Here is a 25993-nt window from a genome sequence, read left to right as displayed (position 1 = left end):
TGTATCATGTAACACAATTTGTTTATCCATCATAATGGATATTTGGATTGCTTCCACCTTTTGGCTTTTAGGACCAATGCTATATAAACATTTGTGTACACGTTTCTGTGTGAACATGTTTTCATTTCACTTGGATATATGCTTAGGAGTGGAGAATTACCGAGTCATGTGGTTATTCTATCATTAACTTATTTATTTATTTATTTATTTATTTATTTATTTATTTTGCAATGGAGTTTCACTCTTGTTGCCCAGGCTGGAGTGCAATGGCACGATCTTGTCTAATTGCAACCTCCACTTCCTGGGTTCAAGCGATTCTTCTGCCTCAGCCTCCTGAGTAGCTGGGATTACAGGCATGTGCCACCATGCCCAGCTCATTTTGTATTTTTAGTAGAAATGAGGTTTTACCATGTTGGTCAGCTGGTCTTGAACTCCTGACCTCAAGTGATCCATCTGCCTCAGCCTCCCAAAGTGCTGAGATTACAGGCATGAGCCACTGCACCCAGCCTACCTTTAACTTTTTGAGGAACCACCAAACCATTTTCCAAAGTGGCTGTACCATTTTATGTTCCCAGTAGCAATGTATATAGGTTCCTATTTCTCATCCTCACCATCATTACTTTTCTTTTTTTGATTTAAGCCATCTTAGTGGATGTGAAGTGGCATCTCATTATGGTTTTGATTTGTATTTCCTTAAAGATCATTGATATTGAACACTTTTTCATGTGCTTATTGGCTATTGGTATATTTTCTTTGGAAAAATGTCCATTCTAGTACTTTGCCCAGTTTTTAATCAGACTGTTTGACTTTTATTATTTTTTGAGACAGGCTGGAGTGCAGTGGCACAATCTTGGCTCACTGCAACCACCATCTCCCGGTTTGAGCAACTCTCCTGCCTCAGCCTCCCGAGTAGCTGGGACTACAGGCGCACACCACCACGCCCAACTAATTTTTGTATTTTTAGTAGAGACAGGGTTTCACCATGTTGGCCAGGATGGTCTTGATCTCTTGACTTCGTGATCTGCCCACCTCGGCCTCCCAAACTGCTGAGATTACAGGTGTGAGCCACTGCGCCCAGCTGATTGTTTCACTTTTTATTGTTGAATTGTAAGAGTTCTTCATATATTCAGGATATTAAACCATTATCAGATATATGATTTGCAAATATTTTCTCTCACTCTGTAGTTTGTCTTTTTCATATTCTTGATAATATCCTTTGACGGACAAAAGTTTTTCACGTTTATGAAGTCCAACTTATCTATTTTTTTCTATTGTTGCTAATGTTTTTGGTGTCAAATCTAAGAATCCACTGCCAAATCTGAGATCATGAAGATTTACTTCTATGTTTTCTTCTATTAGTTGTATAGTTTTATTCCTTTTATTTAGATCTTTGACTTACTTTGAGCTATTTTGTATGTGATGTGTGGTAGCAGTCCAACTTCATTCTTTTGCATGTGGTTATCCAGTTGTCTCAACACTATTTGTTAATACTATTCTTTCCCCCATTGAATGTTCTTGGAATCCTTGTTGAAAATCAGTTGACCATAGAGGTCTGCATTCATTTCTATTATTTCTCTATCTTATTCCATTGGTCTGTATGTCCACCTTTATGCCAGTACTACACTGTTTTGATTACTGTAGTTTTGCAGTGAGTTTTGAGATCAGGAAGTGTAATCCTACTTTGTTTTTCTTTTTCAATACTGTTTTGGCTGTCCAAGGCCCCTTGAGTTCCCTTATGAATTTAAAGATTGGCTTTTCCATTGTTGCAAAAAAAAAAAAAAAAAAAAAGGCCATTGGAATTTTGATAGGAATTGCACTGAATGTGTAGATGGCTTTGGAGACTATTGTCATTTGGATATTTTTTCTAATACATGAACACAAGATGCCTTTCCATTTATTTAGATGTTTTTAAAATTTCTTCCAGTAATATTTTCTAGTTTTCAATGTACAAGTCATTTACCTCCTTGGTTAAATGTATTACTAGGTATTTTGTTATTTTGGATGCTATTATAAAGGAGACTGCTTTTCTTCATTTTATTTTCAGACTGTTTATTACTGGCATTGAGAAACATAACTGATTTTGTGTGTTGATCTTATACACTACAACTTTGCTGAAATCATTTATTGGCTCTAGTAGTTGTTGGTGTGTGTATTCTATGGGAATATAGTCATATTATCTGCAAATAGAGATAGTTTTACTTCTTCCTTTCCAATTTGGATGCCTTTTCTTTCTTTCTCTTGCTTAACTGCTCTGGCTAGGATTTTCAATACTATGTTGAATAGCAGAAGTAAACATAAACATCCTGGTCTTGTTCCTGATCTTAGGAGAAAGCTTTCAGTCTCTGTCTATTAGGTATGATGTTAGTTGTGGGTTTTTCATAAATGCCCCTTTATCATGTTAAGGCATTTGCCTTCTACTCCTAGTTTGCTGAGTGTTTTATTATGAAAGGGTATTAACTTTTGTCAAATGGTTTTTCTGCATATATTGAGACGATCACGTCCCCACCCCACCCCCCACTTTGTTCTATTACTGTGGTGTACCGCATTGGTTGATTTTCTTACATTAAACCACCCTTAAATTCCTGGAATAAATCCCACTTGGTCATGGTTTGTTATCCTTTCAAACAACCAACTATTGGTTACATTGACTCTTTCTCTTCTATTATCTATTTCATTTATCTCTGCTCTAATCTTTATTATTTCATTCCCTCTGCTGGCTTTAGGTTTCATTTGCTTTTCTTTTTCTAGTTCCTTAAGGTGTAAAGTTAGAGTATTGGTTTCGGATCTTTCTTCTTTTTTAATGTACGTGTTTACGGCTATAAATTTCCCTCTGGGCACTGCTTTCACTGTATCCTATAAGTTGTTGTAGTTGTATTTTCATTCTCATTCATCTAAAAGCATTTTCTAATTCCCCTAGTGATTTCTTCTTTGACTCATTGGTTCTTTAAGAGTATATTCTTAATTTCCACATATTTGCAAAATCTCCAGTTTTTCTCATTATTGATTTCTAGCTTTGCTCCATTTGATCAAACATACTTTGTATAATTCCAGCATTTTAAAATGTTTTAAAATAATTGTTTTATGGCCTAATATATGCTCTAACCTGGAGAATATCCCATGTACATTTGAGAAGAATGTGTATTGTGCTGTTGTGGGGTATAGTGTTCTGTATGTTTATTGGATCTAGTTGGTTTATAGTGTTGTTGAAACTATTTCCTTACTGATCTTCTGTCTAGTTGTTCTATCCATTATTCAATGTGGCATACAGAGGTCTCCAAATATTACTGTAGAATTGTCTACTATTTGTTTTTAATTCCATCAGTGTTCACTTCATATATTTTGGAGCTCTGTTGTTTGGTGCATACTTGTTTATCATTGTTATATCTTCTTTATGAATTAACCCTTTATCAGTAAAAATTTCCTTCTTCATTTTTTATGACAATTTTTTACTTAAACTCTATTTTGTCTAATATTAGTGTAACCATCTCAGCTCTCTTGTGGTTACTATTTGGATAGAGTATCTATTTTAATCCTTTCACTTTCAACCCCTGTATCTTTGGGTCTAAACTGAGTGTCTTGTCAGTAGCACATAATTGGATCATGTTGTTTTTTAATCCATTCTGCCAGAGTCTGTCTTTTAATTGGTGAGCTTAATCCATTTACATTCAAAGTGATTACTGATAATAAAGGACTTGTGCCATTGTGCTATATATCTTTTTTTGTTCCTCAGTTCCTCCTATACTGCGTTCTTTTGTGTTTGATGTATTTTTTTTGTAATATCCACTTTGATTCCCACTTCATTTCCTCTTCTATTTTAGTTATTTTCTTAGTGGTTATCATGGGGATTATAGCTAACATCCTAAGTTTATAACAATCTAGCATGATTGCTCCCATTTCTTTCTTTTCATTTTAAATAGACTTTATTTTTCAGAGTAGTTTTAGGTTCACAGCAAAATTGAGCAAAATGTATACAGGGTTCCCCTATATTTCCTATATACCCATCACACACACAGCCTACCCCACTATCAACATCCTGCATCAGAGTGGCACATTTGTTACAACTGATGAACCTGCAGTGATACATCATTATCATCCAACGTCCAAAGTTTACATTAGGGTTCACTTTTGGTATTGTATATTCTATGAGTTTTGACAACTACATAATGAAATGTATCCGCCATTATAGTAGTATACAGAATAGTAGTCTCATTGCCCTAGAAATCCTCTGTGCTTAGCCCATTCATCTCCATATCCTCCTAACACCTGGCAACCACTGACCTTGACCACTCCTTTTTAATAATTATAATAGCTAACATTTATTGAGTGCTTACTGTGGAGAACCATGTTATACACTTTTCAATAGTCTTATGAGTTTCCCGTTTTACAGAATAAGAATCAAGTTCAAGTTCAAGGAAGTTGTCACTTATCTGAGGCCACCTAACTATGAAGTGGCAAAGTCAGGATTCAAACCAAGTTTGTCAGGCTCCAGAGACTGAGCTTTTCCCGTTCACTGTTGTCTTGATGAGGATGATGATGGTGACAATGGTGGTGGTAATGGTTGTGGTGATGGTAGTGGTGGTATCTAACAAACGTGCTGCCAGGTACTGTGCCAAGTGCCTTATGTGCCTTTTCTTTTTAATCCTCACGATAGCCTGTGAAGTAGATGCTATCATTATTGCCATTTTGTAGAGGAGCAAACTGAGGCTCAGAGGTTAGTTAACAATCTCAAATGCATAGAACCTACTGAGTGGAGGCTAGTGACTACAACTATAATTGAAGATCTTATTTTGGCGATCTGCTACCTCTCTTTAGCTCTGAAGATGGCAAAGGTGTAGGACTAGGCCTATCCCTGAAAACTGATTGGTTGGTTTGGTTTTTGAAGTTCAAAATCCAGGGACTTAGCCTTGATATTATTTGGTTCTTTTACAAGAATACATGAGTTCTGACGGCAATGCTCTCCTATGGGCAAATCTCACTCTGCCCTTGGCTGTCCAGCCTTAGTCATTGTCTTTCTAGTCAGGGGAGGACCGCCCTCAGGCTTCTGGGTACACGACTAGATCTCAGAAATAGCCCCCTAATCGGCCTCATCAGCTTTGAAGGAGGCCACTGCAGGAGGGGCCTAAGTAGGCCAACACTTTAACCCAGTTACGTGAGGGCAGCTGTAATCCAGGCTGATCATGTCTTGCTAAGCTCTCTGGGGGAGAAATGTCCAAAAGCGGCTTCCTGTGACCAAGTATCCCTAGATCTCACTATGCAGACACTCCTCTTCCCTTCTGGAAGAGGATGGCCTAAAGGTTACAAGGGCAGAGTTTAATTTGAGTGACTGCCAGGACTGAGGGGATGTTGGTGGCAATTCCTAACTGCAGTGAAATGCCCATGGCTCAGGGTACCCTAGGACAAAGTGCTGCTTTTCCTTGAAAGGCTTACTACCTGACTCTTCTTCGACCTTGTTGGAGGAGGTAGGGAAATCACTGTGTTCTTCTGCATGGGCCAGACAGCCACTCACATTAACCGAGGGAGTTCAGGACATATTGGGCTTCACACCCCACCCCTACTTCTGCCAGCTTACCTCACCTCTGGCAATGACTAGCCCTAGGAGTTCCCCAGGGAAGTAGGCTGACTTGTCTGGCCAGGCTGCTGTTGGGGAAAGAAAGAAACCAGAGCTACTGGGGCTGGGTGGCCTAGCTTGTCTGACTCCTTCCCTGTCATTTGGCACAGTGGGCTTCCTTATGCAGGTATACTCTGCCTCTTCCCTCTCATGTCCCACAAACCATCTGTCTCAAGAGAGAGCTCAACAAAGTGGGTCCCCTTCTGGTCAAGAAGCAGAAAGCTTGCCTGGCCTGGGTGGATGCTGGCAGGGAAGAAAAAGAGGAGTGTTAGAATGAGGCTGTAAGCTAAAAGTCTGTACATTTTTCTAAAACGGTTTTCTCTAGCAAGAAGGTGACTTTCATGGGGGAAGAGGAAGAGGAATCTAAGTTAACAATTACAGTATTTCATTGATTCTAATATGCCTTAGATTATAAGATGTCTGTTATTTTATATACTGCTGAAAAAGAAGAAAGTTGCTGATTAAACTGTCATGCCACTGATTTTAAGATGCATTCCAATTTTAATGATGTTAAAATGCAAAAAAAAAAATGTCTTAGAGTCCATGAAATAAACTGAGGTATCACCTGTCCTACACACAAACACCCACTCACAAACACACCACAGACCACAACCCCACAGGGCACATTAAGGCAGATTGGGTATGAGTGCAGTCAAAACCCCAGCTAACCTCTGTGCTCTGAGAACAAGCATAGTAACCAAAGTGTCTGGAAATAGGAACACCTTCCACTGGACAGAACTTTATAGAGCCCTCTCACACCCATTGATCTCACTGGATTCCTCATAGATGTCCTGTGGGGTAAGCTAGACAAGGGTATTTATTACTATTTTGCAAATGGAGTTCAGGAAAGGTATGACTTTGCCAAGGGCACTCGGGACCTGAAAGGGAAGAACTGGGACAGCGGGCCCTGCCTGCTCAGTCCTGCTACAAGGCTGGTTTGACTACTACAGGACAACAACTATTATTAAGGCAAAGGAGAGAGACATAACTACTGAGGTTGTAAATAAGTAACTTTTAGGTCCTTTTCCCAACAAAGTTATTTACAAAACCTCAATACACAAAACAGAATAAAATTGGAGTTGTTCTGGGTGAAGCCAGGGGAAAGGCCAGAGCACCGCCCACTCCACTGCCATGCATCCCCTGCTGCCGGAGGTGACTTCTCCCAGCATCCCTGAGGTGCTGAGGAAGAATCTGTAAACCTCTGGAGCAAGGGGGCTTCAACTGGATTGGTAATGTTCTTTTTTTAAGTGGGATTCAGTTATTATTCTTCATACCTTTGGTATATCTTAAATATTTCATTTTTTTAAAAGGCACTGCTATAGATGATCAGGTCAAAGAGATGACTCAGAACCTGCCTGGAGACTTGAAAGCAAAAGAAGTTTGCTTTGAACTATAAGCTTGGGTGAGGCCTGGGCACTGAGATTTTTAAAGCTCCCCAGGTGATAAATGTGCAACAAAATCAACGATCCACTGTACTAGAGGCATCTTATCAGCTCCGACACGCTAGAAATCTGAGTGTATGTCTTGGAATGCACAGGAAGGCCCCTCTGTTCTCAGGGGGCAGAATACTAGCAAGCCCGAGGTCTTTCTAAAAATGCAAGACCAAAAAGCATGAGCCTCCTGAGTATAGCGAAGGGACAACAATGGCAGGTTGGCATCACCTGGGCAAGCCCCTTGGATGGAGAGGGGAAGTGTGGAAGGGAGCAGAGAGGCCTGCTGGCTGGAGCAGTGGTGGGGCTGAGAATAGGTTGTTGGACAGGAGAACAGCTCTGTGACTCATGCTACTGGCCCTGTTTCCTAGCAGAGATGTGTCAAGGAAGCATCCACCCCCATTGCAAAGACCTGCCTCGGTGTGAAATGCAGAGATTACCGGCTGGCTGGGATGCAGGAGTTATTAAAAGTTAAGAAGTCAGCTGTGGAGGGCATCCAGTAGCCACAGGAGAAGCCTCTCCCTACTGCCTCCCTGGCTCTTAAACCCCTTTGCCCAACAGCTCAGACATCCCAGGTGTGCAATTCGGATGCTGGGCAGAGTGCTGACTGTGGGGAGGGGGGGTTCAGGCAGTGACAGAGTCCTTGACTTTCGACTACGTCGGCCTTGCCTGTTGCCAAGGTTAGCAAAGCACACATCCTTTGATTAAATCATTGCATTTGTCAGACTGACATCGGTGTATTTCTGTCCCTCCACTGGCATTGACAAACCAGGACAAGGCAAAAGCTCCTTGGGGGATCAGGCTGTAACCATCTCAAGCTGCTCCCTACCCATCGGGGGTGGATGACACATTCCATGGGCTGGTGGGGCTTTTGCCATGCAAACACCAACTCTGTGTGCCTCCAGGGAAGGAAGGGGTGACCCTGGTGGTGAAGAACAGCTATGGAGGATATGGAAAAGCAGTTGGACACCTTGCCCAGAGGTCCAGGGAAGAGTCAGGTGGAACAGTTGCCGTTGGTCTTAGAGCTTTTCCCTCATAATACTGCCTCCTTATCCAGGACACCAACTATACAGAGCCCTGCAGAGAAGCAGGATGGGGCCCCTCGGCAAGGAGCTTGAGGTGCCTGGGCAAACAAAGGCATCCCAGCCCCATCCAGGAGAATTCATGGGATGGGCATGGCTTATGAAGCCTAGGGTTCTCCATCAGAGAACAGTGGTGCCCCCTACCATATTTTAGCACTCAGCTGGAAGATCCTTGTTGACTGAGCACTTTCTTACGGAACGGATCCTGGACCGGGGGCTGGAGGATGAATCAGATCCCACCTGGCCCTCAAGGAGCTTAACGTCTACAGAGGGAGAAAGACCAGTAATGAATCACGTGGGGGGTGGGGGGGGGGCGCAAATGGTGGCCAGAGTTAGTACCAGGTGCTGTAGGAGCAAAGTGAACCAGCACCTAACGTAGCCTGGGGCTTGGGGAAGACTGCAAAGAGGAGCTAACCTTCGTGTGGAGGCCTTAGGATGAAACGGGAGAGTGGGGAGCTGAGAAAACAGCACAAAGGAAACAAATGGCAAGGACCTGGGAAATGGCGGCATGCCAAAGCGGAGCACGGTCCCACCGGAGTGAAGGGTCTCTGTGCATGCTTCTTTTGGGAGTGTGGGGTGGAGGAGATGTGGCTGAAGATGCTTACAGAGCCCAGGGCTTGTGTGTTACGTGAAAGAGCCTGGGCTTTATATTCTAGAGTGACGGGCCCAGGGAAGTGATGCAGATTTGCATTTGAAAAGACTGTGGCCTGCAGGAGGGAATACAGACTAGAGTGGGTTTGGGCATGGTGGTAGGGGCAGATGCACTGCCCAGGGTAGGGATGGCAATGGCCTGTGTCATTGTCTTTTTTAGCTCTCTTCCTAAAAAGGAACACATGGGGAAAGGACACGAACCAACTCTCCTCACCTCCTCTCCACCAGCCTCTTTCCATCCTTCCCCTTTGCCTGGCCCCCTTTCTTCCTGTGCCTTTCAGCTCTGCTTTGAGGCTGCTGCTGACAGGCCATGATTCCTCTGCTTTCTGTACTTGTGGGCCTCCTCTTTCTCTCTCATCTTCCACACCACTGCCCGGCTCTCTTTCCACTTCTATAAGGACCGGGGGCCCCTGGGCAAGGGTCTACCCAGCAATGCCAGCACACTGGAAAGGCAGTGGAAGCTGGTGGAGAGTGGAGAGCATGTGAGTTTTGGGGTCTAACAAAACCAGTTTCCAACTCCAGCTCCTCCATTTATGAGTGAGCCTCCATGTTCTCAGTTTCTCCCTACCATACAAGGACAGCATCGCCAGTCAGCTAATTGTACTTTGATGGGGATTCTAAGAGGTAACGGGAGGGATTTAGCCCCATGCCTGGCAAGCAGTTGGAGCTACTACTTTGCTGATAAAGAACCTGAGGCAGCAAGATAAGTGACTTTTCTAGGCTGCTAATCTTCTAGTCCACGATTGCAAGTCCCTGCCTCATTCATAGCCTGGGTGCCCAACCACTGGCAAATGAGGAGATCCACCTGCACTGGCTGCCAGGTCTGGCTAGCTGTACAAAGACTGCCCAGGGTAGGGATGGCAATGGCTTAGGTCACTGTCTTTTTTAGCTCTCTTCCTGAAAAAGAACACATGGGGAAGAACACGAACCAACTCTCCTCACCTCCTCTCCACCAGCCTCTTTCTGTCCTTCCCGTTCGCCATATCTGGCCCCCTTTCTTCCTGTGCCTTTCAGCTCTGCTACCCCTCCCTATCTGGCTACCTCTCCCCTCTAGAAACAGCAGCCCAGGCGAAAGCCTGAACAGGGCCTCTGTCCTGTGTAAAAGGGCCGATCACAGTCATCATGGGCTGCTCAGCAGGTAGCCTTGGAAAAGCAGGTCTGCTTCCAAAGGGTAAGGCTATCTCGTTCATGGTCCAGCCCATGCTGGGTGCAGGACTGTGCTGAGAAGTGCTGGTGCAGAGCTGACCCTCAGGAAATTTGGGTTGAGTGGGCCTGAATGTGTTTGCCTTCTCCAGCTCAGTCCTCCAGCCTAGCCCAGTGCACTTTGGGTCCCAGAGAGCCCAGCAAATGTGCCTGGCAGACAAGCCCTCTGCTAAGAGCAAATGGCCTGCTGGGTCCCTGGCAGAAGTAGGCAATGTGTGGGAATTCAAGGCCAACCAGCCACACAGCTCCCAGGACAAAGGTGTGCTGAGACAGCCCAGCTGTCCTTTGAGGGTCTTCCACAGCACAGAGGGCCAGAGGCCCCTTTTGTCTATTTTTCAAAGCAGAGGGCCTTCTGAGAGGGTTCTGGGAAGCAAGGCCAGGACTCCTGGGTTCTCATATATCTTTTAATAACAGTAAATTATGAAACATTATAACAGTAAGCCCCATGGTGAGGGTTCCTTTTCATTCAAGGATCTTCAACAACAGAAACACCTGAGACTAAAATTCAGAATGCTAAGTACACAAATTAATGACTATTTATTTCCAAAGGCGACTGCAGAAACCATTTCGGTACAATCAAAAGGTTTTACAAGACAGAGAAAACATATTACAAAATGCCCCAAGAGGTGAGCAAACTGGTGGGGGCACAGAGCACTCAAGAGCCAGCCTGACAAAAATCCTCAGCCTGCTGCTGTTTAGGGAGAGTATAAAGACTGGTTCTAAGGGCAGCCACTGTGTGGGGGTTCAGGGGAGACAGTGAGGGGTCTGCCCAGTGCATAGCAATCCCAGCTGGGAATTGAGGAAGGACAGGGGTAGGGGAAGAGGGGCAGAGGCATTTGCTAAGCTCCTGGCAGAAACCATTACAGATCAGCCTATCATATTCTCTTCACTACAGTAATACCAATATAAATGAAAGATTCTTTAAAATAGAACACAAAATGGACACCAAAAGAAAGAGTTTTGAAAACAACAGCTTTGTTTGAAATGACTTTTGTTTTGTTTTGTTTTTCATGGGGTTTTGTCTGTTTCTTGCCATGAGTAGCAAACCAGTGTACAAAAATGTCACAGACAAGAGCAACAAGCGACTAGGTTTTCCTGAGCCCAAATCAGCCCACTCTATATACACAATAGGAGGGCTGCCTCCCTGTCATTGACTCTACCCACCACAGTGCGGGCAGGATGGGCTGTGGGGGAAGCTCCTTCCCAGCCTGGGGCCTTGCCAAGGAGCCCACAAGGGCCTGCAGGAGACCCTGCATAATCAGCATCAGTGTCTTGTCTAACAGCATCACACATGGTCCTTTTTTCCTCCTCCCCTACCTCCCCTTCAGTAGAAACCAGTAAGAAAATTCTCTTCAGGAGGGGACAGATGACTCTGGGTCAATGTCTACAAATCCAAGGAAGTCTTTTTGGCAGAGGGAGGGGGGAACAGGGCCCGTCTGCCCTGAGCCACCTCGCTCACCCCCAGGGCACTGCCCTGCCCCAACACCAGTGCACAGAGACCTGCTGACAACTTGCTCTCGGTGGGGAGCTGTGCCCACTTCATAAGACACCGAGTTACCAATGATCACAAATATAAAAACCCCAACAGAGGCTACAGCAAAAGGGATGATCTGACAGCTAGACTGAGGTACTGTACGGTAAAGTTCGCCGATCACCCTGGTTAGCCCGGCGACCCTGCAAGCAGCTTCTATGAATGCGATGAAGTTTGAGGAGAGAGAGAGAAAGAGATTGCTGACTTGGGGAGACTGAGTCTGTGGCTTCAGAACCCTGCATGCCTTCACAGGCTGACAGAGGAACGTGTTACTGTTGTGTCTCTGGGAGGAAGATGGGCCAGATCATCTTTGGTGTACAAAACCAAATACTGAGGGCAGGGAGGACTGGAAGTGGGCGTGACTGGGTCTCTGCTATTTCGAGTGGATGCCACAAGTTTGCCAGCTCCACAGACTGTTCTCCTCGGCCCATATCCCTGGCCAAGGCTACCTGGGGGCTGAAGGGAGCACTCTTTTCCCTTCCTGAGGCCATTTGAAAGGAAACTGCCCTCTTCTACAAACACCCTCACACACGCGCAGAGCTCCCACACACTGGCAAATGACACATGGAAACCTGGCTGGGGAACTGGCTTGGCACTGACAGGAAAGCCCTGAGGAGGAGCTGGGAAGACAGCCCCACTGGCCACTGGCTGTGCAAGCTCCGGCTTCTCCCTCAGTCCTGTACCAAAGCCGGGGCAGTAGAGGGCCGGCACTGTGCAGATATGAGAGCTACCCTATAAGGCGGGCTACCCTGTAAGGCAGGCTGCCAGGAGTCTGCTTGGGTTGCTTCTCTCCACGTTGGCTTGGCCCAAGATAAGAGTGAGATCCAGACCAGTTCAGATGCTTGCTGCTCCCCAGTGCCCCAAATACAGGCCATGGCTCCCTGTGAAGCCTACAGACTGGGCCCCCTCTGTTCTTTTGACCTACATGTTTCTGAGCCAATCTGGCCCCCCAAAGCCCTGCATGCCCCTTTTACTTCTTCCTTCCCCTGACAGGTGGATCTGTCTCTGGCTTGGCCATGCCAAGTATGTGGCTTTTGCTTTCTTCTCTCCTTCCAAGCACCAGAAAGTGCCCTCCAGAATGGGGTGCTAAGCTGTAGACAGAGCGAAGGCAAGCATGCCAACATGGGGAAAGCTCGAGCAACCAGGCAACCTGTGCCATGCCACAGAAACGAGGAGCAGCAGAGGGCGCACACAGGCACACCCCATGACATTCCGCAGCTAGTTCTCAGCTGAGGCACAGATCCTCTGCTGGCAGCAACTCCAAGTCCTGGTGGAGGACAGGCCAGGCCCCCAGGGGCTCCTCCCACAATCCCCTTCCAACTTCTCCTTTTGTAAAGAGGCCAAGGGGCACTGAGGCGTTGTGCATTTCCTCATCAGCAATTCCTACATGTAGCAGTTGGATGGTGGGCAGGGCCAATGCAGCCATTCAAGAAGCGCCTCCACTGGAGGGCCACTGGAGGGTGAGAGGCACTAAGAAAAGCTTGGCCCTGCCTTCAAAGAGGGCAAAAACAAAGCTTACACATCAAAAGGAGCTCAGGAGAGTAAGCGCACTTGGTGTTCTCCCCTCCTGCTCCCCAAGCCCTGGGGATTGATAGCCTCAATGCCTCAGGCCTCTGCAGAACGACCGTCCCTCCCAGGGTGGCTTCCCATAGGTCCATTTGCTAAAATTATGACCACTGAGGCACCGAAGCTCAATGTAGTTGAACATGGTCAAACTAGAAATACTGGAACCGGCCTAGGTCAACTGCATTGCCCAGAGTTGGAGAGGGGAAGGGAGGCTCACCAGACAAAGTCACCAAATGATCTTTTCTGTTCTTAAGCAAATCTGTTCCTAGTGGGAGTCAATGAAGAGTCAGCAATGCCCAGCCACTTCCTGCCTGCTCGAGGTCTGTGCATAACTGAGCTGAAGTCATTCAACGAAAGTTTCTCCTTGTGGAGCACCTGAACCTCCACCCACGAGGACCGAATTCCTTGGCAGCCCCCTTTCAATCTAGACATAAGATTCTGGGGTAGACAGGATGAGGAGGAGGTGATGTCCCCCACATTAAACGATTCAGCACTGACTCTGGGTACACTGCAGAAACCTGGCCCTAGGGAAACAACAGTGGCAAGAGCTATAGCTGCTCAAACCCAGGATGCTGACATTCCCTGTAAAACCAAGACACAGATCTACAGGGTCTTCCAGAAATGGGCCCTGATGCAAGGATTCTCCAAACTCAAAAACCAATCAACCAGCCAATTCCAGCTCATTCTTCCCTGAAGCTGCCTGAGAGAGGGAGAGAGGGAGAGAGGGAGAGAGGGAGAGAGGGAGAGAGGGAGAGAGGGAGAGAGGGGGAAGGGGAGGGAGGGAGAGGGAACACATTTAAGGGGCACTCAAGATTAAAATCATATCTATTATCAGCATTTACCTAAAACAGAGTGTATGATTCAAATCACAGTTTTCTGTGCTCACTTCTGATTGGGATATGCATCAGTTCTCAACTCTCACAGGCAGAATTTACACAGGGTCCGGCCTAGTACTGTGTATATCTTGACCCTCTTCACTTTGGATTTGTCATTGCAACAGGTCTCCAACCCTCTCAATGCAATCTAGCCCTTGGGCTGCGTGGTGCTCTCACCTCCCATCCCAGGCAGCATCCTGGAGGGAGTGCTGGTTGGCTGCTTACTTTGAGTCCTGGGACACCAGTGACCAGAATCTGGCTGGTTCTGTCTTGACCGTGAGCTGTGAAATCCCTCGGCTCTGGGCTTGCCGCTGGTATAGAAACAAGGCCTCAGTTCCCTGTGGTAAGAGCTGTGCTGGAGACTAAATGGGACGCCAGCATAAGCCTGGAGGTCCCTGGCAGTGGAGAAATGAAACACAACGCAATCTCATTGCTTCGATGCCAAAAGAACTACTACTACTTGTTGTTCCCTTTCTCCTCAACCAGCTGTTGTTAAAGCACCGACAAGCAGAGTGAAACAGCCGCTCACTGCAATCTCCCCATGTAAGGCCACTAGGAGCAGAGAGAGCCAAAGGGAAGGAGGAAAATCCAGCGCCCAGCACTACACCCCAGGCTCAAGGAGACATCCTAGGGGGAAGAGCTGGGGAAGGAAGAGTGGTAGAAGAAAGGGACAGAAAGGAGGAAAAAGAAATACACCAAACATCCTACTGCCCTCTCCCATGATTTCATCAAGAACTGGGTGTTCTCCAAGTCAAGTCACGACTTGCTTCCTCAGGGAGAAAAAAAAAAAAAAAGCACCTTCAGTCTATTTTCTTGGCTGGAAGCCGGAGCAAATCCAGCAGATATTTACACAAGGGCCCAGCCATGTATGAGAACAGGATGACCAGCTTCCCGTGGGTCATGGTCATGAGAGTCTGGTGTCCCGAGGCCCAGATGCGATACCAGGGGCCGTAGAATGGGTCTGAGATGGCCGGACACAGCATGTTGTTCAAATTCACTTCGGTGACCTGCAGGGACAAGGGAGGTAGAGTGAGCGTTCACCATCCTTAGGCTTTCTCTGGCTTCTGCCAGTTCGGCCATCTCTACCTAATGGGGGACTGGACAAGGAGGGATTGACCAATCCCCACCTGTTTATAAAGGGATTTCTTCTCTCCCCTCGGTTTTCTGAGTGAGTCAAGGCTAGAGGCCTCTGGAGGTGATGGGGGAGGGCTGTCCAGTGGAAAAGCTGTTCAGTTTTGCTCACGGTCTTGCCTTCCGGTTGGGCCCAGAACTTGTTGCCATTCCTGAGCATCTACTATGTGCCTGGTCCCCGGAGAGGTGTTGCAGGCTAAAAGTACAGCCCACAGCGTGGTCCCTGCCTCCATGTAACCGGCAATCAATCGGGTGGGGGTGGTCAAAGGTTTACTACATCTGACCCCAAACCAGACAGGGCTCACCCAGCTTTATACACCATGAGGAGGTCTGAGGAGCATACAGTATGGGGGCTGAGTCCTCAGAGAAGATTTCATGACAGAAGTAGTACCTGAATGGACTCATGAAAGATGGATGGGGGTTTACGTTGAGGAATGGGGTGAGGGTTGCCCTCCTTGTAGGCAGCGTTGCCTGAGCATGGTATGTAGAGTGACATGAGCACACCGATGCCCCTGGAATCTGGGTCCCAGTGGAGAGCAGCGAGTGGTAAGGGTGTGAACTTCGTATGGCTTCCTCCTGAGAGCGCGGGAAGCATTCACACTGTTGGCAAGGAGCTCAGACTAAGCCCCCAGCAAACCAGAGCAGAGCCATACACCACCAAAATGAGGAAGAGAAAGTGATTGCTTCTACAAAGGTGTTGGGGACATCGGTTACACGCCCTAGTCATGCTAGGTCACGCGAGGTTCCACATGGCCAATGCTACATTACTGCCGCTTGCACACAAAACCAGACATGCCACACCTGCCCCAAGGACGGTCGCGGCACCTGCCTTCCAAAGCCCTTCAAGCCTGTTCACATTAAACACGAGTCCTCACCACCTCTCAGGGAAGTTGGGGCTTTTATACCATGTCACAGAGAGGTGGAGAACTCTCTGCCCTCAAGGATGAGGTGACTCATTCAGAGCAGTGGCAGAGCCAGGACTTGAACTTGGGTCTCCTGACCCCCAGCTCCAGCCCTGAGCTCTTCCTACTCATTTTGCCACTGATATACACTCTTACACTCAGCAATTTTGGGCTCTGGATAACTCAGCTACTGAGTCCAACCATTCTTCATGACTCCAGGAAGTTCTAAACACCCCAGAATGCCATAGGATTTCCCCAACACCACACTTCCACTGGCCATGAAGCTCAGGGAATAGCCCAGCCTTCAGGGCCTATGAAAGGGACCAGGATGGACCCAAGGTCAGAAGACTCCCCCAGGCCAAGGGCCAGGGTTAGAGTCCTGCCTCCCCATGGGGTCCACAACAAACCACTTTCCAGTTGCAGCTCATTGTTTCCGACCCAAGTGGCCATGAGTGAAAGGCATCCTTGCCTCCCCAGGGATGAAAGAAACAGTCATTACTGAAAGACTCAGAAAACTCTTTGGAGAGGCCAAGGCTGTAGATCATAAATCAGCAATCCAGACACAACAATCTGACATCCTGGCCTTTAGCATCTTGTATTTTCAAAACAAAGTGATACGCCAGCGCCAACCAGGATTATCGAGATTTATGGAGAACTGCAAACAGAGGGGATAGAAGGGGATATAACCAAACTTACCAGGCCGAGGATCTGCAAGACGCTGAAGTGATAAAAGAACATGAGGCCAGTTGAGAGAAGAGCCCACCGGAAACTGCTGAGGGGCTCTGGAGTGTAAGCACCTGGAGGAAGAGGGGAGATAGTGAGATGGCAGGAATAGTGACCCACTTCACCTTTGCACCATGAGGGTGCAGGTACTGAGGTCACAGCTGCTGCCTGATGACTGTTCCTTCTACTGATCAGTGTCAACTACTCAAGAGACAGCCCCGCTGATTAGCTGGGTACTCAACCCAGCCCCTTCCTGCCCTCTGTCCTGCCACTTGTTTCCGGGGTCACTACAAAGAGAGGACTTTTTTTAATCATAAAAGTGGTATGTACTCATTAAAGAAAATTTTCACGAGTTTGTCTCTTTGGTCATTTTCTCTATGCCTCAGGATTTTCTTTTCTTTCTTTTCTAAATTAATATTTGCAATCTTACTGTATAGATAATTGTATAGCCTTCATTCCTGTATTTATTTCCTCATGTTTCTAAAGAGAAATGTCATTGAGGAAGTATGCTGTAGTGATTGAGAATGTTAACTTTGAAGTTAGATTTGAGTTCAAATCTTGACTCTACCGCTTACGGGCCATGTGAAAAGTTGTTTAAAATCCTCATATCTCAGTTTACTTGCCTATAAAATGGGGACAATAGTACTACCTACTTCTTAGTGTTGGAGGAATAAATGAAACAATATACTGAGAGCTCTTAGTTCAGGGTCTGGTACAATGTAAGTGCTCAGTGAGTGTTAAATGCTGGCATTATCATCATTATCATTCAAATAACTGAAGAATGTGCCAACTCTCCCCCAGGGATACCAAAAATGACGTATTTTACCTCTATCATTGCTAAAAAGTACCATCCCAGTAGGGCTGAATGTATTCCAGAGCTTGGAGAATGGGGGCATGGTTTATATGATGTTGTGGGTATCACTCTGAGTGGGAACTCAGAGTGGGGAATGCAGAAGAGTGAAAGACCTAGAACCCCCACCCCAAGCAATTAGGGGTGACATCACATCCTAGACTATTATTTTCCCAAGTCAGTCTTTCACTGATTCATCCATTCATTCAACAGTTATAAGGCACCCTGTGTATTCCAAGTCCTGTGCAAAGCTTTGAGGACAGGAAGATAAAGAAGGCAGGTTCCCTGCAATTGCAGACTCACAGTCAACAACTACAACATAGGGTAGCTGGTGGGATGACTGAGGTCTGCGCCACCTGTTATGGGAAAACAAAACTCAGCCAGGGGCACAAGGAATGCTTCTTGGTAGAGCAAGTATTGGTGCAAAGCCCAGAAGGACAAATAGGTGTTGAGGGGCCTAGGAATTCCAAAGCATAAGCTTGCATGGAGGCAGACAAGAGTGGGGCAATTCAGAGAACTATGGATAACAGTTTCATGGGACCATAGGGGAGAGTGTAATGGGGCAGTTAGCAGGTACTAGACTCAAGAGGTTGGCAGGGCTGGTCTGCTCCAGGCTGGGACACATAGGACCCGAGAAGCCATGCTGAGGGATTTGGGCTTCATCCTATGCACCAGGGTCACGAGCTCAAATGCCCCAACTCTCAGGCAGACAATTGGAAGCAGGGGTGTGACCGGGGCCTAAGAGACGCTAGGGGATGCTGGAGACTGTCAAACTGAAAAGCCCACACCCCTTCTAAAGAGGGCAACCACCACTCAGCTCCATGCAATCACTGCCCTGAAGGGATGTGGACCCAGAGTTACCAGTTTTTTTCACTTTTGCAAGAGAAGCCAATATATATGAACTTTTATGTGAAATTTCCTGATTTTCCAATGTTGGCGACTAATTCAAAATGTTTTAAGAACATTTTGGACCAAGCAAAACATGTCTTCTGGATGGATTTCAGCCCATGGGTGGCCAGCTTTGAGCTCTGCTGTGGAGTCACAGAAAGCAGTCGAAGTTTTGAAGCAGTAAGGTGGGGTGATCACATGTGTGTTTGCAAAGGATTGCCCTGGCTGGTGTGCAGGGGATGGACTCAAGCAGACAGAGTCGAGGCAGGGAGGCTGGCAAGAAGATTGCTGCAGGAGCCCAAAAAGAGAACAGGATCAATGGCCTTGGAAAGCAACAGCAGCGAGGTTGGAGGAGAGTGGGGGAAAAATCACCGTGATGTGGAAGAAGATTGGAGAAGATTGTTGGGGAGATGGGGGTTGGTAAGGGAGAGGAAGGATCCTGGAAGACTCCCAGGGTTCTGGCTGGGGTATCACTGGGTTGATGGTGCCATTTATTGCAATGGAGAAGAGAGGAAAAGGCAGATTGGTACAGAAGGGAAATGATGAGGCCAAGTTTAGACATGAAATTGAGGCGTATGTGAAATATCCAAGTGGAAATAGGTCTTTGGCGGCTGCCTGTACTCTAGGACATATAGTGTGATGGATAAGAGCGTGGGCAGTGGAGCTCAATAGGTAGAGGTTTGCAAATCCTGGCCCCATCATTTATCAACTTTGGGGCCTTGGGAAAGTCTCAGCATCTCTTGAACTTGGTTCTACTCACCTATAAAATGGGGTGGCACTGCCTAATTCACAATATTGTTGGACAGATGAGATGAGATAATATACCGTAATTACAGTATTGTATCTGAGATTTAGCAAATGCTGATTATTTTCATTGTTATATGAGTCACGAACTCAGTGAAGAAGATGGGGGCGAGCATGGAGATGTAGGTGTCATCAGTACACAGTGGTAACTGAAGTCATGGGAACATACGTAGAAAGAGAGAAGGAAAAGGCCAGAGGCAGAATGCCAAGGAAAACCATGTAAGGAGAGCATGTGGGGGAGAAGAGAAAGGAGACTTTCTTCAGTGACTAAAGTGGGGACCAGGGATGGGGGCTCTTCTGTGGAAGAAGCTCAGGCTTGCTTTAGGCTCAAGGCATATCTGAGTCAGAAGGCCCTTTGCAGACATAGATATCATTCCTTCCATTTTATAGATGGAGAAATTCCAGGTTGGACGATGGGCAATGTCACAGTCAAAGTCATAAGAGTGGAGGACTGGAGAAATGAACTCTCACATACTGCCAGGGGACTCACTAGGGAGCTCAATGCTCCTGTTGCCACTTGTGAAGACCTCCAGCACACAAGTTGGATTGTCTCTTCCCTTGTCTGTCCAACCCTCTAGACCAAGTACAACTCAGGGTCAAGGACCACGTCAGGCCACTTCTGCATTCCTAGCATCCAGCACAGTGCTTGGTGCGTACGTGAAAACGCACTGAGCTATGCCCTTAAGGCATGCACACATTCCTGTCTGCTGAATGAGTGTGGACTGGGCACCGTGTTGTCACCCTGGCTGCGGTGGGCATACAGGGGAAGAGGAGGCCTGGAGGACAGACGAGTGCTTAGGCTGCCGCTCCTCCCACTGCTGGAGCCCCCAGTCCTGTTGTCCTGGGTGCCCCCTCCCACCATCCTCTCTGCTCGGCGCCCCCTAGTGGCAGATGGGCAGCGAGGTGGCGGCTGCAGGAAAGCCCGTAGGTGTTGGCGGGGATGTCCTCAGCCAGGAGGCAGCTCTGTAGCCAGCCCTGTTATCATGCTCCTCCCCTGTCTTGCCCAGTGCTGCAAAGGGAAAGGAACACTCACAGATACTACCAGGGGACTGTTTCTCAGTGCTCTCACTGCCCCTTGCCTAAACCCCCACTTCAGTAGCATTCATTCTGTGCCACATCATCCATCCCATACCAGACTGTTAGTTCTCTGAGAGAGAGGCTGTTTCTGAATTACCTCTTCACGTCCAGCACCTGGTACACAGTGGGCACTCCAAAAGCAATCACTGCTTGGGTGAATTAATGGTATAGACTTCCTGGAGAATCATAAAATTATAACTCTTTGGCTCAAAAATACTACTTTGTGGACCACATCAAATACCTAAAAACTCCAACAAACCACCCTAACTTGTGCAAAGATATTTACAACTGTACTATCTATAATATTGAGAAACTGGAAACAAACCAAGTAGGGAGATGTTTACATAATATGGTACGTCAACATTGTGCAACAGAGTCCACTACCATTCAAATGACAGCCAAACTATGTGTCTGTCTATGCCTGGTAATGGCAAGGACAAAAGACAAAACACCAAGCAGTACACAAATGGCAGAAAATACAGCTTAGTAGTTTAAAAACAAAGGCCTTGGGGCCAGATAGCCTTGGGTTTGAATCATGGCTCTGCCACTACCCACAGGAGTGACCTTGGGCAAATTTTGCTGCCCCTCTAAGCCTGTTTTCCTGTTGGTGGGCTGAGGGTAACATTTACCTCTAAGGGCTGGTGAGTGGAAAAAGAGAGATAAAAGTATACACGACAGCTATCCTGGCATGCAGATGGCTGCTGCTATTTTTTATCATGGCAACCACAACCATCCAAAATCTTACAAAAGACTAGAAGAGGATGGGGACTCTTCTAAAGAGGTGATCTCTATGAAGGGGGACTTCCACTGTGGTTTCCACTGCCTTTCCCTGTTATTGATTCTTTCCATTGAAAAGTTGATCAAGTATTCAATTTTTTTTTTGAAAAAAATAAAAAAAGAAAGTACTCTGAGAACAGATGATCCAGTCTACACGGATATATGCAAATTGTATGCAAACACATATCATTCTCTTTTCTGTATACCTGCATGTGGCCCCTGAGAAAATCCCAGTGAAAAATCAGTTTTCTTCTAAAAGAAAACAGAAACTTCAGCACTTTCAAAAAATTAAACATATAAAAAACCTTTTCCTACTTTAAGAAAAAATGTGACCTTTTTTTGCTAGCATCTTATATCCCAGGAAGAGAGAAGCATGTCAGCTGTAAAGGTAGGGGGAAACCTAGATAATAGCTTTTTCTAAAATCGATTTCGGCCAGAAGCGAGTTTTATGAGTCCTGGGAAAGAAGTCAATTGCACCAGCAGCAGCCAAGACTGATCCCCACAGGCCTCCCAGGGGCCCCTTTTCTCATCCTATAATCCCACCAATGGAGGACTTATACCAAGGAGATGAGACTGGGCAGTGTGGCATCCCCCTCTCCAATCTTCTTCCGGCTTCCTTCAACTGACTCACTTATTCATGGTACCTATTCACTCAACATCTACAGAGTCCACATTGGGAGTAAGACTCCATGCCAGACAGTGGAAAGAAGGAGGCAAAGATAGTCTCTGCTCTTGAGAACTACCTGTGTTTACAAGTGAATGATGCAATGGTGTAGTAAGGTAAGTGCATTAAGTAACAGAGACACTGAAGAAAAGTAGCTGGAGAAGATGACAGTTGAGGTGAGCTTTGCAGAACCAGAAGGGGTTGGGGTAGGGCCTTGAAGGAAGGAGGGTAAACTCCAGGCAGAGGTTATAGCCTGAGAAAAGGTGTGGAGACATGAAACAGCATGCTGTTTGTGTGCAATTACAAGCAGTTCTGCGTTACTAGAAAGGAGAGAACTTCGTGAGAAGGGACAGGAGATGAAGCTGGAAAAACAGGCAGGTGAGGCTGGGTCATGAAGAGCCTTGTTTGCCATGCTGGTAACTTGGCCTTTATCTTATATACAATGAGAAGCCACTGAAAGGTTTTAACAAGGAGAATAAAAAGGTCAAATGTATGTTTCAGCTACCTAGACTGCTCTGGCAGCAATGTGGACAATGGACTGGAGAGGGACAAGACTGAAGACAAGTTCAAATGCTGCTGCAGTGGCATAGAGGACTTGGCACTTTGTCAGACAGGAAGGAGACATCTAGAGTAACTTCCAGGTCTATGACTTCAGTAACTGAGAGGAGGTAATTTAGGGAAGAGATGAGCTCAGGTTGGAGCATGCCAGCACTGAATGCCTATCCGCTATGCCAGCAGATGTCTCCAATAGGCTGTTATGTCCAGGTCTAGCACTCGGGAGAGGGAGATGGCCTGGAAACAGGGCTTGGGGTATGGATAAGATCAATGAGAGTCCACAAAATGTCATAAAAGGATCAAGGAGGAAGCCTGGAATATAGCAACAGTTAAGTGGCTAGCAGAAGGAGAAAGATCCATGAGAAGTCAAGATTGAAGACAAAATTAAAGAGGCAATCAAAAAAAAAAAAATCAAAAAAACTAGGAGAGAGGTGTGCTGGAAGTCAAGAGAACATTAAGTTTCAAGAAAGAAAGGATCAATAGCGTTAAGCGCTCTATTACTTGCACTGACGAATAAATAAGGTAGCCACTTGCCACATGTGGCTAATTACATTTAAATGAATTAAAATTAAGCAGAATTAAAACTTTGGTTCCTCAGTCACATCAGCCACATTTCATGTACTCAGCAGTCACATGTGCCTAGTGGCCACCATATTGGACAGTGCAGAGATAAGAGTATTCCCATCACCACAGAAAATTCCATTGGGAACACACTTCTCTATAGGGGTACAGTAAAGACAAGCACTTCCACTGGGTTTGGCTACATGCCGCTCACTAGTTAGTAACCTTCGCAATAGCAGTTTCAGGAAAGTAGCAGTGTAGGAGCAGGATGAGGAAAGATGAAGAAGAATTTTCTATGTGTACAAGGTAAGGAAGGAAATTCCAGGAAAAGGGAACAGGATAGGCAAAAATCACAGATAAATCATTAGCTCAGTTCCTATGTTCTCAATCTCTTCTCTGAATGTTCCCTTCACCCTTTTGTTCTTACCCAACCTACCTCTCCTTGCCTGCTTCATCTGTGGCCCTCTAAAGTAGTGACTGATTTTTCTCCTTTGGCCCATGTAGGCAGAGTGAATAACTTCATTCTTTTCATTGCAGTCCCAGATGGGTGGTCCTCCCTTCTCCCTAAAATCCCACCACTACCATACTGTACTGTACGCTATCCTTCCCTTTCACAGTCATCTACAGACATATGGGTCATGGCCCTCATTCCTTTAGTACCTGGCTCACTACCACCCATCAGATTTCTTGTTAATTTCAACATGCATCTAGATGCATCCTTCAGCATCCTGATCTGTCAGTTCCTTGGCCTCTTGTTTTCAATGACACTGCCCTTTACCACATCTCAGCCACTCATTGTCATGGTTGTGCCTGAGATCTTATAATTATGTGCATCTGTAGCTCCTCCCTAATCTCCAAGTCAAGCATTCCCACTTCAACCACCACTTCTATCTTTCCGGCTCACTCCCAATAACGATGACCCCAACACTTCTTTGACCCCACTGGAGTCTGTGATCCATTGGTCCTACGATCTTTTTACTGTCCCTCATGGCTCCCTTTTCTGTCCTTAAATTCCATGGCCCATGGTTTTAATTATTCCTTGCATACACCTTCGACTCCATTGTTCCTCTCATTATTGTACTCAGCTGGAAAGAAAACCCAGCCCTGGTTGAATTCAAAGCTCCTCCTCTGCCCTGCTTGTCCCTCACAGCTGAATGTACTAGAGAAAAACAACAGCGCTGACTGTTCTCATTTCAAATTCGTGATCACAAACCTCAAGTGCATCTTTCACGTTGCCAGGCAATCATACTGTATTTCCCTAGTCCATTTACTCTGTCTTGCTCCTAGGCCACAATTTAATACTTTCTCTCTTCTCAAATCTTTAATACTTCTATCCCATTATCACTCTCAGATATTAACCTTGCTTCCCACTTCACAGAGAAAAAAAAGAATCAGACAAAAACTTCCATAAGCTCCCACAATCACATTTACCCATCTATCTGCATCAGTGCCCAATATGCTCTTCCTTCACTCCCCCGCTCCCCGTCACCACAGATGAACTGCCCTGTGTCCTAGCCAAGGCCAGAATTTCTATTTGTATCCAGGTTCCATCCCCTCTCACCTACTCAACAGCATCACTCCAGTCGCTGTTTCGTCATCTTACGTAAACAATTTCTTCCTCTCTACTGGATTAAGTCCATTAGTGTATAAACGAAAAGTACTGTAATAGCTCCCGTTCTAAAACCAACAAGTCAACACTTGACCTCACTTCCCCATCTGGCCACTACCTCACTCCTCTGCTCCCCTTTATAGCTGAATTCCTTGAAATAATTGTCTATGCCGGTGCTGTCCAATATGGTAGTTACTAGTCACATGCAGCTGGCGGGCACTTGAAATGTGGTTAGTTTGAACTGAGATGTGCTGTTATTACAAAATGTGCACTGGATTTCAAAGGAAATCCAGCAAAATATCCTGGTGATAATTTTTATATTGATTATACTGGAATGATAAAATACTGGATATACTGGGTTAAGTAAGCTCTATTATTAAAATTAATTTCACCTGGTTCTCTTACCTGCTTTTAATGCAACTACTGGAACATTTGAAATTAGGTATGTGCCTCACATGTTTTTATTGGACAGCACTGGTATACTCCCTACCTATAATTCCTCTCTCTTACTGTTCCCTCTTAAACTCTCTCTTATCAGGCTTCCCTCCCTCCACCAAAACAGCTCCCATTAAGGTCACAAATGACTTTTTCATTACTAAATCCAATGGCCAATTCTCAGGCCTCATCCTACGTGCCCTTAGAACAAAACAGGGTGAGACTAGAGGCAGGGAAACCAGTTAGATGGCTGTTGCAATAAACAAAGTCAGGGATGATCTGACCTGACGTAAAGTTGGAGTAGTGGAAATAAATTTGAGAAATGATCAGGAGGTCAAATTAATAGGATGCGGTCACTGATTGGATGGGGGCAGGGACAGGAGTATAGACCAATGATTGGCTTTAGATTTTTGGCCCGGATAACGAATAGGTGATGGTATCACTGAAAAGGATGGGTAACATTGGAGAAGGTGCAGGTTTGGGGATAGGGAAGAGAATGACAAGTTTGGTTCCTGACAATGTATTCCCATCTTTGGTACTCTTTAAATGAGATACCTCCATTTTTAGCCTTTGTAATCTGTGGCTGCCTAAAAGATATCTCAGCATGGCACAATCCCAAGATAATCATGAATATCTGATCCCCATTCTTACCACTGAGTGTCGGCTCAAGTCAGGTTTCCCCTCATCCAGGCATTTGACCAAAAGAACCTATCCTCTATTCTGTTTACTGTACTTGGAAGTGGAGGATGTCCTGGGTTAGGTGTTCACATGGAAGGTCCATCTTGTCAACCTCCCATCCTAAGGGGCTGGAGAGTCTACCCAGGCCATGCTTCACTCTCGAAGAGCCTAGTTGGGGTTGACTGGCCACCCAGCCTGTGGCTAAGGCAACTTAAAGACCCACCTTCATCCATGAGGATCAGACAGGCAGCCCCCTGACAGTAGTATACAGGATGAGGACCCTGAACTGGCAAAGAATCCAACAGGTGGACCTGACCTAGCAGAATATGTACTGAAGTCCAAGGACCCAGGTCCCAGCTTCTACTCTTACCAAGCTGCTGTGTGGCCTTGGCT

General features: G+C 46.1%; 2 protein-coding genes across 10 annotated transcripts in view; both read right to left on the bottom strand.

The window, feature by feature from the left end:
- TMEM164 (transmembrane protein 164) overlaps nucleotides 1-25993 on the bottom strand; it is a 339420-nt gene that overhangs the window by 150820 nt on the left and 162607 nt on the right. For 4 of the 9 annotated variants that reach the window (XM_050776571.1, XM_050776569.1, XM_050776568.1 and 1 more), the window contains exons 5-6: nucleotides 16676-16776; nucleotides 10365-14953 (exon numbers count right to left, since the gene is read on the bottom strand). In XM_050776571.1, the coding sequence (XP_050632528.1) occupies nucleotides 14747-14953; nucleotides 16676-16776 (308 nt within the window). In that variant the 3' untranslated portion in view covers nucleotides 10365-14746. Of the gene's footprint in view, nucleotides 1-1376; nucleotides 5852-10364; nucleotides 14954-16675; nucleotides 16777-25993 lie in introns of those variants that run through there. The other 5 variants (XM_050776565.1, XM_050776564.1, XM_050776563.1 and 2 more) reach the window with 3 other exon arrangements.
- LOC126945867 (uncharacterized) lies at nucleotides 10365-12380 on the bottom strand. The gene is made up of 2 exons (XM_050775876.1): nucleotides 12336-12380; nucleotides 10365-12237 (listed from the first exon to the last, which is right to left on the bottom strand). Exons 1-2 carry the CDS (start codon nucleotides 12378-12380, stop codon nucleotides 11752-11754), a joined length of 531 nt encoding a protein of 176 aa, XP_050631833.1. The 3' UTR covers nucleotides 10365-11751.

This window comes from Macaca thibetana, chromosome X, assembly GCF_024542745.1.
Source record: "Macaca thibetana thibetana isolate TM-01 chromosome X, ASM2454274v1, whole genome shotgun sequence".
NCBI lineage: Eukaryota > Metazoa > Chordata > Mammalia > Primates > Cercopithecidae > Macaca > Macaca thibetana.
This window is presented reverse-complemented; position numbering and strand designations above follow the sequence as displayed.